Source organism: Vespula vulgaris, chromosome 1 (genome assembly GCF_905475345.1).
Source record: "Vespula vulgaris chromosome 1, iyVesVulg1.1, whole genome shotgun sequence".
In the NCBI taxonomy this organism is placed as follows: domain Eukaryota; kingdom Metazoa; phylum Arthropoda; class Insecta; order Hymenoptera; family Vespidae; genus Vespula; species Vespula vulgaris.
The window spans coordinates 12,983,611-12,998,040 of NC_066586.1; the positions used below are offsets into that span (position 1 = coordinate 12,983,611).

The following is a 14,430-nucleotide window of genomic DNA, read 5'->3' on the forward strand; positions in this document are numbered from 1 at the left end:
GGAGAAAGGAAACTCGACTAGTTATATTCCAAGGAAGTTGAGCGATCGTCTATGCAAATACCTAATCCTTTCAAAGATCCATCCAGTGACGTTGACGAATTGGCAAAGGACTTTCCTCCGAGTTTAGCATCAACGGATTGCGATCCGTAACACCATTTGTTTTCTCAAAAGAAGACGCGAAACGAGTTAGCTTTCTTCACGACCGATATTTTTTAATTACCAATAAATCGAAATAGAAGGAATTTTTCAATTGATGGAAGACATCCTGTAGAAATTATACGTAAACTGAGTTTCATTTAAGCAACGAACGAGGGAAAAAAAATATATATATATATATAAATATATATAAAAGAAAAAGAAAACAAAGCAGAACCAATGAATTTTTGGAAAAATTAATCACCGTCGTTGGAAAAGACATAGTTCGGAAAAGGGAGAAGGAAAAACAATATTGTATCGAGCCGGAAAAATATTTTTCACTATGTTTTCCCCACAGCCTGACTCTCGACAATGAATCGCCTCACGAACGAGCCTTAATATCTCTTTAAAGAGGGTAACATTAAAGAATAGAAAAGAAAAATATGATCTTCCGTAAAAAAAAAAAAAAAAAAAAAAAAAAAATTCAAGAAACAATGACTAAAGAAAACTCTAATAACGTTTCTAATTAATTATTGTAATTTCTGTAACATAAATTTTGTAAATATATGATATAACATACACGTTTATCGACACGTCGTATCATTCAAGTTGACACATTAAATTTTATCTAGATAGATATGATTTGGCAATAAAAAATCGAATAGAAAAAATAAAAGGAACGTATAAAAACTATGCAACGATTCATTCTATTCGTTCCACGAAAGGAAAAGAAAGAAAAAAGAAAGAAAGAAAGAGAGAGAAAGAGAAAAAGAGAGAGAGAGAGAGAGAGAGAGAAAGAGAGATTAATACACGAACCTTTCCAACCATCGAGTTGGAGATTTTCGTTTTCCTCCCCCTTGTTAGTAGGGAGGAGGAACACCGAAGTCAACCATACAACATGACATACGTATAATCCGTGCAAAGGGTTGATCCCAGATTTAACCGACTGTCCGAACGCAACGTATTCGCGATTCTTAAGCCGCGGCAAATTTGAATCTGTCAATCCTAAGCGTCCCATTGCGACGATTACGTCGTCCACGGGACGAATATCCGAGCATTCGCATAATCCCATCCTTCTTTTCTACTCAAAAAATTCAGGAAAAAAATTGAGACATAAAAGAAATAAAAAGAAAATAAAAAGACAAAGAAGAAAAGAAGATATTCTTTTCTTTTCAGTTTTTTTTATTATTGTTATTATTATTATTATTACTATTATTACTATTATTATTATTATTATTATTATTATTATTATTATTATTATTATTATTATTATTATTATTATTATTATTATTACGATAAAGTACAATTATGTTGTGCATAAATGAAAAGGAAATTTCTTGAGAAATGTTCGATTTTGTGAGGAAAAAAAAAGAAACAGATGGAATTGTTGCGAGAAGAATGTATATCCCCAAAAAATACGAAATTGCATCCCTCTTCCAAGCACGGTATAAGCTGAAACAGTATTAAGACAGCAGACTCCTACCTCGGGGTCGATGTATCATTTGCCGGCGGGTCGTTAGGCGGTTGTTTCAATTAGTTTTCTCCCGAGCAACCTCTAGCACCCACACTGACAAAGCACGAGTGAGTAAAAGATAGATAGATAGATGGATGGATAAAGAAATAGATAAATAGATAGATAGATAGATAGATAGATGAATAGATAGACAGATAGATAGATAGATGGATAGATAAATAGATAGACAGATATATATATATATATATATATATATTATATATATATATATAAAGAGAAAGAAAGAGAGAGCTGGAAAAGGGAACTGAGACCTCAATCGCAGAGACCACTTTTTTCTTGTAATTAGGAAAAGCTCGTTAATGTGAGCTCGGATAAATGTCCGAACCCTCCCCTACTTCCTTCTTCTACCTTCCTACTTCCGCCATGTTGCATCGAAATAAATCGGACCCCACCAACAATTATAACCTCCATCACGAATTATTATATATCTACTTACTTATTTTGCACATAACTAGAAATATCATTCATTCAATTATTATTTTATTTATCTATCTTTATTATCATTTCTAATTAGACATTTTTCTAATAGATATAAAATGTGATTAAAGGATTTTTATAACTCGTAGAACCCTCTAGCGGAAATCAACCTATCGATCGCTTATCGAGATCAAAAGCAATGCTGCCATCTAACGAATATCTTTCGACACACATTAGTCATTCAACTTTATCGACAACTCGGATAAATAAATAATTGAATATATATATATGTGTGTGTGTAGAATATTTGGAATTATGAGATCAAATTTAGAAATAATAAAAAGTTACTTGGAAATGTCTTAAGAAATTTTTTTTTATAATGAATTATGAAATATGTAATCAAATTTTTAGGACTCACCGAATAAAAGAACGCCAACTATCCAAGAATCCTTTCTCGACGATATAAAATACTTTCTCGGCATCTTCGCACTTAGAAATTTCATTTCTATTTCTTGCATAATACAAATCGATAAGCTCGTCCTTTTGTTGCTTAGCTTTAATCTTGTCATCCTTCTTTGCCTTCTGTGCATTTTCCATTTTCTCCTGATATGCATGATCAACAAAAAGAAAAAGATTCGTTAAAAGAGATACGATAAAAAATTAATAATTATAAAAAATACATCAAAACGTACAAAACGTACCTCGCAAATCGAGCATGACGACGTACCAAATGGATACTCTTTAGAATTTGGAAAATATTTCTTTAATATCGACCAAACTTCGCGAGGTACTATTTTCCTACTGGAGTCCGGTGTTTTCAATAGATTATGTTCACAAAGTAAATCTTCGTTAAAGTTTAAAACAACTTCGTTCTCCTCGCACTCTTCGACTTCCTTCGTACAATCATCGTTATCTTTATCGCCATTTTTATTCTTCTCTTCTGTTAATCGAGAATTTTCACGATCCTCTCGTTCTATTTCCTGTTCCATGTCTTCGGTAAATTTTTCCATAGCTAGTCTCCTCCAAGATCTCAAAGAATCTGCGCCGACTATGTAACTCGTTTCGCTTCTGCGAAATAACAGAAGCAATACGTATAGATGTATTTACTTGAAAATTATAAAATTATTATAATGAATTAAGAATAAATACTAACGATTCTTTAAAATTACGTATTATATCATTAACTTCCTTGTGATCACGTTCCAAAACCATTTTGAATCTAAGCATTTTACAACGTCTTCTTACACAAACTTCGCACAGAGTATTCTGATCCAAACGTGGCCCTCCACGATACTTGTCATACAGTAGACTAGCTGCTGAGGTGGGCAAACATTTAGCACGGTTGACTTTTAATGGATCTAACCGATAATGAGGACACATCAGAACCGAATTGTCTATCGGTGGAACACCATCGGTCAACGATTGTCCATTTAACCATTTTGATAACCAATCGATTGGTATCCATTGATATTCTATGCAGGACATTGTATTTCCAATGATATCGTACACATCTATTACGAGTTGCCTCTTAAAGTTCTGATCTTCTATCTCTTTTTGCTAAAAATAAATAAAAATAGAGTCTGTATCTTGAATATCTTTAAAAAGAATTTCAAAGGTTCGATGAGAGTACAAGTGAATTATTTTTTTTTACTTACTTTTTCTTGCTGAATAGCCAATAAACTTAACTCGTGTTTAACATTTTCTTGACGAACAAGTTCTCTCATCGTATTGCTCACTTGCCAATTTTCAAATTCAATCTGTAACATCGTCAAACAAACGTATGATGTATTACTAGAAAATATTGAAAAATCACATATACACACCTCTTCGTAGAAATCACGTTCTCCACAGCTCATTGCTCTGTGGGCAGCACCGTTTAACAATTTATAATCGAGTTTTGTATTTTTTGTGACAATTTTCTTCGGCTGTTCTGTCGAACTTTTATCGTCCTTGACGGCATCGGAGTTGTAATTTTTCCCTGTTACAACACCGTCCACTTCCATTTTACAATCAGCTTCTATTTTCATCATTTTTCCAGGACTTTCAATATCCTTGAAATCATCAGTTCCATTCTTACGTTTTCCTTCGTCCGACGAATCAGATCTATCCTTTACAGTGAGTCTTTCCAAACTAACGGAATCACTGCAACTATTGCACTCTGAATCAGTCTTCTTTGTTTTCAATTTTTTTCCGTTACCTAGTTTTTGTTCAATAGTTAATTTCTTATAGACCAACATATACGCTGTGTTGGATGAAAGAAATCCTTTCGGTACACGACCACGTTTCATATTTTTTGTTGATTCTGTAAGGATCAAAGAAAGAGAGAAGGACACAAAGTTAATTATTTATTTTACAATTATACGATATGTTTAACAAGAACGATGAGAGATTCTCACCATTGCCGCTATCCTCGATTCTCTTATTCTGCATTTTCTCAACTTTATCGTCACTAAATTGATACCACTCTCCAGCCGAATTACATATATTCGCAATGTAATGACCCGAATGAGCCGAAGGTCCTTTATGACTCAAAACTGCAACGAGACTGTACATATGAGTCTGAGGAGGACATCTAACGTATTCGGACATATCCAAGTCTTCCGGAAAGTGGATGAAAGAGTTCAATTTTCTTTTTTGACCAGAATCCCTGCACAGATAAAAACGAATTAACCGAAATTATAGCACAACAATGACCTAAACGAAATTTAGTAGGAAAGTAATACGGATGTACAGGCTCACCTATGAAAAACGAAGCGCATCAATTGAATGTTCAAAGTTTCTGGTAGCGATTCCAAGCGTATGAACCGTCTAGCATCCTTTTTGTCGTTACAGGTAACACAATGGTATTGATTAGCTCCATTCAATTGTTCTTCAGTCAAATATTTTTCTATAGCTTCCTTCAAAGTAGCTGCGAGCTGCAAGTCCAATTCGTAGAAAGTGGTCGATGTTGGATACTCGGTACCGCAGGTGGAGCAACTATATTAAACAAAAACGGTAGATATTATTTACACGACACACGTCTCTTTCGGTCAGATCAGTTGATCGCACCAGTCACCGTAGCGAGCAACGTGTCCTACCATGTTCTCATCGTCAAGATCATCTGCATCATCATCGTTTAGGACAATTCTCATTTGTTTTCCACTTCAGAAAACCCACCAATTGATATAGCTGTATTTTCCCTGTGACAGCCTCCGCAACATCCGCTGCAACTCTGAGTTTTGCTGTAGCTTTCCTTCAATATGGCACAACAACAGCTTCGAGAACTCCTGCGCGTCCTGTTGCGTTCTAGTATCCAAAGACAGGGCGATGGCAAGATTCATTGGATCGAGTAGACGTCTGTTTCCGAATTGCATCATGGCAAATATGTATTGCAACTGACCAACCGCAGTTACCGGATGATAAGAGAGTCCTGCCTTCTTCGCTTGATACAAAGCCTCCCTCTCCTCCGGATCTTCCGTTATATTCCACTTGTATATTATCCGCCTGTAAACAAGACAATATTAAACAACATATTCGTACAACGTATGCGTGAGAAATATACGCAAATCGTACAGTTACTGCAATACCTCATGTCCTCGTTGTGGAACCACATTTGAATTAAACTGTTGACGTAACACGTTGCTCCTAGATTTTTCAGGCCGACATATTGAGTAGGGTCACGAAGCTCAGACAAAGAACTTTCCAAGGAAACGATCTCTGTGGGTTGAGACTTGATATATTTTTCTTCTCCTAATCCGGTGAGGCATTGTGGATTATTTGTACAGTTTCGTCTGTGAAAGAAGTAGAAAAAAATATTCAGATAAGTATTAAGAGACGTTAAAGAGTTACTGTACGAGATTATAGTATCATATTGATAAGAATCTTACTTGCAACTTTTGCAACCTTTGAGACCTAGTCTATAAGCAGTTTCTAAATGTATCCTCTCTATTTCTTCGGGTATAACAGCTTCAATCCAAGACCATGCTAATTTATCCAAATCTGTCTTCTTTGCAGGTGCCATTTTCTCCTGAAACAATTACAAAATTATAATAACAATAAAAATAAGGATCAGTCTAACGTAAAATACACGTTAGAAGAGATAGCAAAAGTTTAATAGCAATATCGTATATTTTTTATTGCTTTCATAAAAAGCTTTGTAGCAATGATTACATTATATGTTCCTACTTCAGGAAGGACCGTCCATGCTTTCGAAATGTCCCGAAGACGGAGACACGTTAACACGAGTACGTTACCCATTGAACTTATAATTCGTTCCTTTTCGCGCCATAACGAAGTAACAAATTCCACGAGAAATAAAGGAAAGAATGAATCATAATGCAAGAAAAAAAATCAAACAAAAGACTATAAAGTAGCATCAATCAATCGAAGATAAAAAAAGCTTTCAACATTTGAAAGATAACCAACGACTGATCGACGACGTAAAATTGTCGAAAGGGAGATAGTCGAAGGTAAATATATCAAGGAAGTTGATATCAAAGTAGATGTTGTCAAAGAATAGATAGGTAGCAAAAAATACGCACGAACGTGTACTCGCGAGCGAGACATCGTTCCACGTAATGAGCTTTCATGGAAAGATGCTTCGAGGTTAGGAAAAATGCCGCCGTGTATACCTTTTATATCATGATAAAGCGATCCTTAGCGAGAACCGATGGATCACGATGCGCGATAGAGCGCACACCAGCGCACGACAGCGCACGGAGATACGCGATATCTCGCGATCTTCCTACTCTATCGTTTTACACAATAGCAAAATTCGAAAGATTTCTTTATCAAAACACACCGCAACACCGTGCGTCCCTCGCGTTCACCCGCCGCCACCACCATCCGCCACCATTCGCCACCATTCGCCACCATATGCAATCAGATTGCATCGAGGCGCGCATCGAATCAATCGCTAAATCATATTCTCTTAATTCATCTCGTTACTCTCCTAATCGATAATTTATAATGTATCGAATCTGTCGCATCGTTGAGCCTCTTAACTCGATTACGATTTATTTCTATCACTGACATTAAACTATCTCTTTTCTCGCGCCACCGTTGTCAAATACATACGTATGCTGTGTGGATTGTACGTATGTGTGCAACTGCATACAATTGTACTTGATTCGTATTAAGAAAGATAAGGACATCGTCAGCGTTAACGAGCAACGATTATATCCCAAAATAATTTCTAAACGAGATGCAATAAATTGCATCGTTATATGCTTTAAACGTAAGCCAAATATTACAGGAATAATATACAAAAAATGAGTTGCGTAACGGTAACCCACCGGTTTATGCTTTTCCCTTGCATCACCGCGAATTAAGGGCGCAACAAGCGCGAATGACGTTAAAAAATTATAACTTTATTTTTCTTTCCTTTTCTTTCTTCTTTTCTTTTTTTTTTTTTTTTGGATACATGGTATCGAAACTCGTTTCTTTTTACGGCTGAGTACGAGTGATTTGACACGTCGAAAACTTTGGCGATTAAATTAAAATAGAATGTCGCAATCTAAAATAGGTTAGAAAAATCGGAACTTACACGTTCACGAATTATGAATTAATTATTGTGTTATTTTTTAGTCGCCAGTGATATTCTCTTAGAATTCTTAGAAGTGGCATTTAATCATATACTTTATTATAGAAAATTATATCCAAAAGAAATCTTTGTTAAGAAGAAAATATATGGTGCTGTGGTTCATATCTCTGAACAACCAGAACTTAATGAATACTTGAAAAATGTTTTAACTGCCATTAAAGAATTACTCAAAGAAGATGAAAACAGTATCAAAGCTGTCAATCTTGTTGTTTTTAATCAAAATAGAATTCCTATAGAAAAGTTTGTCTTTGATTTTGTAAAGTTACAGGCTCAAGGAATTGAGTATGATTTTTAATTAATCTCCTTTACCAATTAAACTAACAATGACATAAGATAAAATTTAACGAACTTTCTATGTATTTACAATGTTAAAACTTGCTTACAGAATTGATCCATACTATCTTAAAACTGAAGAAGCCCTTAGAACAATCTGTTTGAAATTATCTATATGCAACACATATTTAAATCCTCTTCCTGAAGATGCATCATTTTCTATAGAAATTCAAACGTATGAAACTGCACACGTGTCTCTCAGTGAAAATCCATTATGTGAGGATTTTCCATGGATCGTTGAGAATGAAATTAACAAACTGAGTAATAAAAAATTGTTGCCTCTGAATACAGTTGAGACAGAATGTTTAAATTTACAGATGTATGTACTCCAAAATGTAGATGTTGAAAATACATCATAGTGTAATAATACTATGTAGAAAATAAATTTTCATTTCTATATATATATATATATATTGCATATTTCGTAATATTTATTATAATCGTTAAATTATTGATAATATTTAAACCCCTCATTGTGTCAATAATTTACCTAATAAATATTTTTTAATAAATTAATCATACAGGATCTAATAATAATCATTCACAGAATTTTTAGAAGAGAAAAACAATAGTGATTTAATAATCTAAACAATTTTTCAAAATCTTTATAAAGATAAGTATATCGCGAATTTTTATATTGATATATTGCACGCAATTACACTTATGCAGGAAGTTATAAGATAAGTTCGTCCATGAAAGCAGATAAGATTGAACTGTATAGAACTTATTGCGTACAAACACGTGGTGGGAATCAGCTGATTTGTGGTTGAACGTCAAAATACAAATGAGTGATCAAATACTTCTATTCTTTGTGATATGTGATATACGTACTTTGAAATAAAATAAATAATATTAAATCATAAAAATGATGGTAGATATAGACGAAGCCGAAGTGACCAAGGTTCAATCACAAAATGACAGGTACGACGATATTAACCTCACTTTCTTGTTTATAGCTAAAATGCATATTTTTTGTCCATGAAATTATATTATATACGTTACGTCAAAAATACATACAAAAATGATCGAACTACGATCTTATATTCTTTGTTTTTCAGTATTAAGGATATAGCAGACTTTTCTAAAGCTACAGAAAAATTGGCAACTGGAATATTAACTATCTATCAACCATCATTAGAGAAAGTCAAGGAAAATCTTAATGAATTGACGTAAGAACAAATTCTTATCTTCATCATTGCTATGCTATTATAGAATCATTTTCTTCAACTTTTAGAAGTAAGCAAGAAGTTTTACTTGATCAAATACAAAATGATAATAAGAAACTTCAAGATGTCCTTGAAGATACGGATTTAAATGAAATGGTAAACATTTATCTTGTTTTTATTTTAGAAAAAATATCCTACTTTATATATCTAAATACAATTTCAGTTTGCTACCATTAAATTATATCAAGGAAAATTAACAACTATTAAAAAGGAAATGGTCATGGTACATGATAGGACCTTCAAATTAAAAGTATGTTTTTATTATTTTTCCTCATAAAAGTAATTTTACTTAAAAGAATACTTATGCATAGAAACGGGCGTTACGTTTACAACAAATTAAACAGAAGGAAGCTCTTGGTAGAGAACAACAAAGAGAACAAGAGCTTCGTAGAGAACAAGAATTAATCGGTAAACCTACAACATCTCAATGAAATTCAATGCCTGTAAAGATCTACAAAATCGACTACTTAGAACAGATAGTATATATATATATGATAAGATAAATGCTAAAAAATATAGAAACATTGTGCATTTATATAATTAATATTGATAAAATATTTAAAAAAATGTATTAACATTTATGGGTTTATAAAAAGTTACAATAAGTAACTTTTTGAAAATTCGCATTACCACACTATCTCCCAGTGTCCACTAGATGAGCATTTTTCTTTTACTTTACATAATCGATTAAATGTTCTTTCCGGAGGAAATCCAATAATCTCTCTGTCTTCTTGTATCCTAAACGTGAAAGTAGACTCGTGTGTCCCAATAAAGTATCTATTGAAAATAATTTTTGATTCATAAGCATTAAAATTCTCTACAATAATAAACTTTGAAACTCTCTACAATATTATACTTGCCTAGCATACGAGCAAATTATTTGATCGATAATTGCAATGCCACCATCTTTAAACTTGTTTTTAACATAATCTGATGGCACATAATTTAAAACCGTATATTGTGGCAAGTATGACTTAAGTTCGGCGAGTTCTATAAAAAGCATTTAAGTATACATTTACACATTTGTACCCATAAACCTCACAGAAAATACTCATTGAAAATTATTTTTAGTTTGACCTTGCTTATCTGCATCAGTAGCAACAAATAAAAGTTTTAATCCATATTCTTTCATTTTTTTTTCCAACTGAGATGCAGCTCCCTTTATAGTCGGCGTCGATTCTGCTCGCCCAATGAGAAAATCACGTCTTCTCAAATGAACTGATAAGTATGGACCACCAATTGCATTTCTTTTTTTCTAAAATTTACATATACTTAGGGAACAGCAGAGTACTGTTCTGTAAAATGGAATAGTGTGTATAAATTAATCAATTAAATATACAAAATATATTTTTAAAATAACGAACTTTTTCTTTTATCCAATCGGACGGACGTTCGGTATTGTCATCTTTATCTATTGAATTTAGATATTTTGCTCTAAATTCAGATGCGATGTCATAAAGTTCAGAATTATAACGCATACTACGTCTTGCCTTCCAATAGTCCTTAGAACCATATGAATCATGCAAAGGTATTTCCATATGATCAAACATGACTGATCTAAAAATATATATATATATATTTTGTTTGATATTTTTATAAACATATTAACAATTATCAAATTCTTTCAAATACACAAACCTATAAAAAGAAGGATAAAGATTTGCCTCAAGGTTCGATATTGTTCCATGAAATAAAATACATTTCATTTGTTTGCTTGTGATATTAGAATAATTCCAAAAGTAACCATTATATTCTTCTTTTGATTTTCTATAACGTATTAGTTTGGAAGAACAATCTGTTTCTTCATTCTTATCTTCAAATATACCAGTTTTAAACATTTCTTCGTCATTTTGTAAAATATACATAACATCTAATTGCGTTCTTTTATTTTTCGAAGAATACTCTGAAATTAACAAGATATGTTATGAATGTAAATATTGCAGCAACTAATAATTATTACCTTCAAAAAACTTGTACATTTCAATTACAGGAGCATATTTTTGTAAACTTGCTATATCAAAAAATGTACCCCATGGTAACGAAACTTGTGGACCCACGTCTTTGCTTTGCCAATGGTATAAATCACCTGTACAGTCCATTATAAAAAACGATGATTAATTAATTAATATAAAATATAAATAAAAAGAAAAACATTACCCCATGGTGGCAGGACCAAGTGCCACTTGTATTTTTTATCCTTTTTATTTAAATTTTTTACAAAAACGGCAACACGAACGTATACATCTCTTCTTAGATTAAAACCTTCCGGAGGATTAACATCGTATAATATGTAACTAAATAAGAATAAAAAAAAAAACAAATAAGAGATTGTTACAAATAAAAATAATATATATATATATATATATCTATAGTAATATTATCATTAATAACCTCCAACCGTTTGTTTGATAAATATTCAAAATCTCCACAATTTTCGTCAGTTTTCATATCTTGATCAGATTTTTGGCAAAAGCCATATTCTTCGGATTGTACTGTGAAAATGATCGAGATCAATATAAAATACAGAGTTTTAGGAGAGGATAAGTTGAACATGTTTAACTCGTAAGTTATTTTCGTGAGCTCGGAAGATATAATGGCACAAATGTTATCGAATAATGAAGACGAGATTATCATTCTTTCGAAACATAGTAACTTATTTTAAATATAAAACATTAAAAAAGCAATGAAAAAAAGTAAATATTTTGTAATATTACCAACAAAACATTAAGATCGAATAAAACATAATATCTAAGAAAACATAGTAAATTTCTTGTTTCCATGACGCATCTGCGCATTTTATCTCAAGATTATTTCCTTTCATTTGAATAGAGAATTGTTAGAAACATTGAAAAAAGAATATTTTTTTAAATATATGTAAACTTTCAATTTTTTTATAAACTTTCATTGATGAAGATTAATAAAGAAATGATGTAATAAAATTAAAAGCTAATCAAGATTTATAAGCTTATCGATGAATGGATTAGAGTAATCTTATTTGATTAATAGTATCTGTAGTAATGATAATAATAATAATTATTATTTACCGACTTATACAATATTTATAATCCATAGTTTAGTTAACGTAGTTATTTTAATGCTTTTTTCTTTTTTGAAAAATTGCATTATGTTATATTGTGTGTATATATATATGTATATATATATATATATGTATACATACATATATATATATGTATATACTGCGGCTTATTTCCACTTTTCTCCATTATCTTATTAAAGTATACACTTGGCATATAAAAATTACAAGGACAATTTATAATGCTAGTAATAGTAATGGTTGTCGTGTAGTAATAATAATAATAATAATAATAATAATAATAATAATAATAATAATAATAATAATAATAATAATAAAAATGATGATGATGATTATGACGATGATGATGATGACGATGATAATGATGATTGATGATCGATGATTGATGATTGATGATTGATGATTGATGATGATGATGATGATGATGATGATGATGATGATGATGATGATGATGATAGCGGCGATAGCTTTAGTATTAGAATAGTAATAATAGTAATAGTAGGTGGTAGTAGCAGCAGCAGCAATAGTGTTAATATTATTAATAATAGTAACAGCGGTAGCAATAACTACGATATTAAGATTATTATTATTATAATCATTATAATCTGGTAACTAGGAATTATTTTCTTATTCATCTGTTTATACATATACTTGCATAAAATTCTTTATGTAACCTTCATCGTTTCTAGTTGTGTTCGATTTTTTTATGCAATTCTTTTTTTACAATTTGTGCCTCTTTCGTCTATTATACGTGTGCTTTCTCTTATTTTTTTATTTGTTTTTTTTTTTTTTATTTTGCTAGCGATGTTAACATTTAGGCAAATTCTCGATCATACTAACAGTGATACATGTTTTAATACTGTGAATGATTTCTTTATAACAAATACATGACACAAATTTTCGTACTACTTAATTTTTAATAATTACAGCATCCTTTCTTTTTTTCTGTGAAATCTCTAGCATTAACATCACAACTGGAAAATGCTCTGTGCTTTACCAGAAAACATGCTATATTACATTCACTGTACAAAATGTGAAGTAGTAAATTATTATTATTGTGATTAATTTCAAATAATGTATTATAAACGATATACTTTAATGTTCTTTTATATATGATGCAGTTATAAATTTATATCAATAATTTCCAAGTTATAAAACAGGTATTGTATTAACTACATGATTTAAATAAGAACATTTCATTAATCCTTGCAATAAAATATTATAAAATAATATAGAAATAAATGACATTGTTTGAACAATTTAATTTTGTACTATGTGCTGAAATTAACGAACTAATATTATCAAGATATTCTCTTTATACAACACAGATGTTAATTGATGTTTATACTACTTCACATTCAGATAATGTTTTTTGAAATTAACTGATTTGTCTCTATTCATCTATATGCCAATATCATGACTTGTACTATAGATGACAAATAAGAATCAGTATATAAATGTTTTATAACAATTTCTATCATATAGGAACATAGAATACAAAAGGATACCTCGTAATGTTTATATTTTTCTAAATTAAGTTTCAATAAGTATACTGAAATTTCTGCATCATTTTGTAAACTATGGTATCCTACAATAAATATTATTTAACTTAATCATTTTTATTTTATCCGTAAGACAAAACCAGGATTGTCTATACATTGTTTAGAATTAAGCAGAAAAAAATCTCAAATAAATAACTTCAAGAATTATTCTTTACTTTTCTATATCTCTTATTACAAAATTACTTTTACTAGCATAATTTATTATTAATTTGTTCCAACAGTATTTGTTCATTTAATAAAATTTCAATAGAAACATGATAACGTTAAAAATAATAGATAAAGAAATATTATGTAAAAAAAACGACTTGAATATAGAATCTAATTTGTCAATATTATACTATGTTTTGAAAAAATGTATATATTATTATACTGTTAAAAATATTAGTCGTTGTCATTAATACATGCATGCATAAAGAACAGCATTGAATATATTTTTTTTCTTATGATTATGCAAATAATAATCAATTGTGATCAAGACAAGCAAATAAGATAATTCATTTGTTTCTTTTTTTTTCCATAAATGTATCATCTCTGTAATTTGTGTTGTTGTCTTGGCATATTAATACTGAAAATTAGTAACAAAGAAA

The 14,430-nt window shown here is 30.9% G+C and overlaps 4 protein-coding genes across 9 annotated transcripts in view; 2 read left to right on the forward strand and 2 right to left on the reverse strand.

Annotated features, from left to right (window-relative positions):
• LOC127066225 (ubiquitin carboxyl-terminal hydrolase 48-like) overlaps positions 1 to 7,380 on the reverse strand; it is a 64,901-nt gene extending 57,521 nt beyond the window's left edge. Inside the window, exons 1-12 of one of the 5 annotated variants that reach the window (XM_050999720.1) lie at positions 6,236 to 6,674; positions 5,953 to 6,092; positions 5,653 to 5,856; positions 5,243 to 5,569; positions 4,826 to 5,062; positions 4,483 to 4,733; positions 3,910 to 4,388; positions 3,742 to 3,843; positions 3,240 to 3,643; positions 2,788 to 3,154; positions 2,505 to 2,689; positions 1,420 to 1,702 (exon numbers count right to left, since the gene is read on the reverse strand). In XM_050999720.1, coding sequence (XP_050855677.1) covers positions 1,669 to 1,702; positions 2,505 to 2,689; positions 2,788 to 3,154; positions 3,240 to 3,643; positions 3,742 to 3,843; positions 3,910 to 4,388; positions 4,483 to 4,733; positions 4,826 to 5,062; positions 5,243 to 5,569; positions 5,653 to 5,856; positions 5,953 to 6,092; positions 6,236 to 6,322 — 2,817 coding nt within the window. In that variant the 5' untranslated portion in view covers positions 6,323 to 6,674 and the 3' untranslated portion in view covers positions 1,420 to 1,668. Of the gene's footprint in view, positions 1 to 1,419; positions 1,703 to 2,504; positions 2,690 to 2,787; positions 3,155 to 3,239; positions 3,644 to 3,741; positions 3,844 to 3,909; positions 4,389 to 4,482; positions 4,734 to 4,825; positions 5,063 to 5,242; positions 5,570 to 5,652; positions 5,857 to 5,952; positions 6,093 to 6,235; positions 6,675 to 6,696; positions 7,299 to 7,359 lie in introns of those variants that run through there. The other 4 variants (XM_050999719.1, XM_050999711.1, XM_050999702.1 and 1 more) reach the window with 4 other exon arrangements.
• On the forward strand, positions 7,360 to 8,407 carry LOC127066336 (mitotic spindle assembly checkpoint protein MAD2B). Its single transcript, XM_050999917.1, has 3 exons — positions 7,360 to 7,589; positions 7,652 to 7,949; positions 8,053 to 8,407. The coding sequence occupies exons 1-3, from the start codon at positions 7,571 to 7,573 to the stop codon at positions 8,357 to 8,359; spliced, it is 624 nt and encodes a 207-aa protein (XP_050855874.1). The 5' UTR covers positions 7,360 to 7,570; the 3' UTR covers positions 8,360 to 8,407.
• A 246-nt stretch (positions 8,408 to 8,653) lies between these two features.
• On the forward strand, positions 8,654 to 9,803 carry LOC127066339 (biogenesis of lysosome-related organelles complex 1 subunit 6-like). Its single transcript, XM_050999932.1, has 5 exons — positions 8,654 to 8,921; positions 9,059 to 9,169; positions 9,235 to 9,322; positions 9,390 to 9,476; positions 9,538 to 9,803. The coding sequence occupies exons 1-5, from the start codon at positions 8,866 to 8,868 to the stop codon at positions 9,655 to 9,657; spliced, it is 462 nt and encodes a 153-aa protein (XP_050855889.1). The 5' UTR covers positions 8,654 to 8,865; the 3' UTR covers positions 9,658 to 9,803.
• On the reverse strand, positions 9,471 to 12,694 carry LOC127066278 (GDP-fucose protein O-fucosyltransferase 2). Of its 2 annotated transcripts, XM_050999795.1 has the most exons (9): positions 11,941 to 12,694; positions 11,625 to 11,718; positions 11,384 to 11,520; positions 11,187 to 11,312; positions 10,865 to 11,129; positions 10,591 to 10,783; positions 10,304 to 10,481; positions 10,087 to 10,216; positions 9,471 to 10,003 (listed from the first exon to the last, which is right to left on the reverse strand). In XM_050999795.1, exons 2-9 carry the CDS (start codon positions 11,672 to 11,674, stop codon positions 9,853 to 9,855), a joined length of 1,230 nt encoding a protein of 409 aa, XP_050855752.1. In that variant the 5' UTR covers positions 11,675 to 11,718; positions 11,941 to 12,694; the 3' UTR covers positions 9,471 to 9,852. The 2 variants fall into 2 exon arrangements, with proteins under 2 accessions (XP_050855752.1, XP_050855749.1); XM_050999792.1 differs by having other exon boundaries at positions 11,625 to 12,694.
• Between the last annotated feature and the right edge of the window lie 1,736 nt (positions 12,695 to 14,430).

Coding starts and splice junctions, on each gene's coding strand:
- LOC127066336 (XM_050999917.1), top strand. Junction 7,950..8,052: donor TTACAGGCTCAAGGAATTGA/GTATGATTTTTA, acceptor ACTTGCTTACAG/AATTGATCCATACTATCTTA.
- LOC127066339 (XM_050999932.1), top strand. CDS start 8,866: ATGATGGTAGATATAGACGAAGCCGAAGTGACCAAGGTTCAATCACAA. Junction 8,922..9,058: donor GTTCAATCACAAAATGACAG/GTACGACGATAT, acceptor TTTGTTTTTCAG/TATTAAGGATATAGCAGACT. Junction 9,477..9,537: donor ATAGGACCTTCAAATTAAAA/GTATGTTTTTAT, acceptor ACTTATGCATAG/AAACGGGCGTTACGTTTACA.
- LOC127066278 (XM_050999792.1), bottom strand. CDS start 11,860: ATGATAATCTCGTCTTCATTATTCGATAACATTTGTGCCATTATATCT. Junction 11,313..11,383: donor CTTGGTCCTGCCACCATGGG/GTAATGTTTTTC, acceptor TGGACTGTACAG/GTGATTTATACCATTGGCAA. Junction 10,217..10,303: donor TACTGATGCAGATAAGCAAG/GTCAAACTAAAA, acceptor TGCTTTTTATAG/AACTCGCCGAACTTAAGTCA.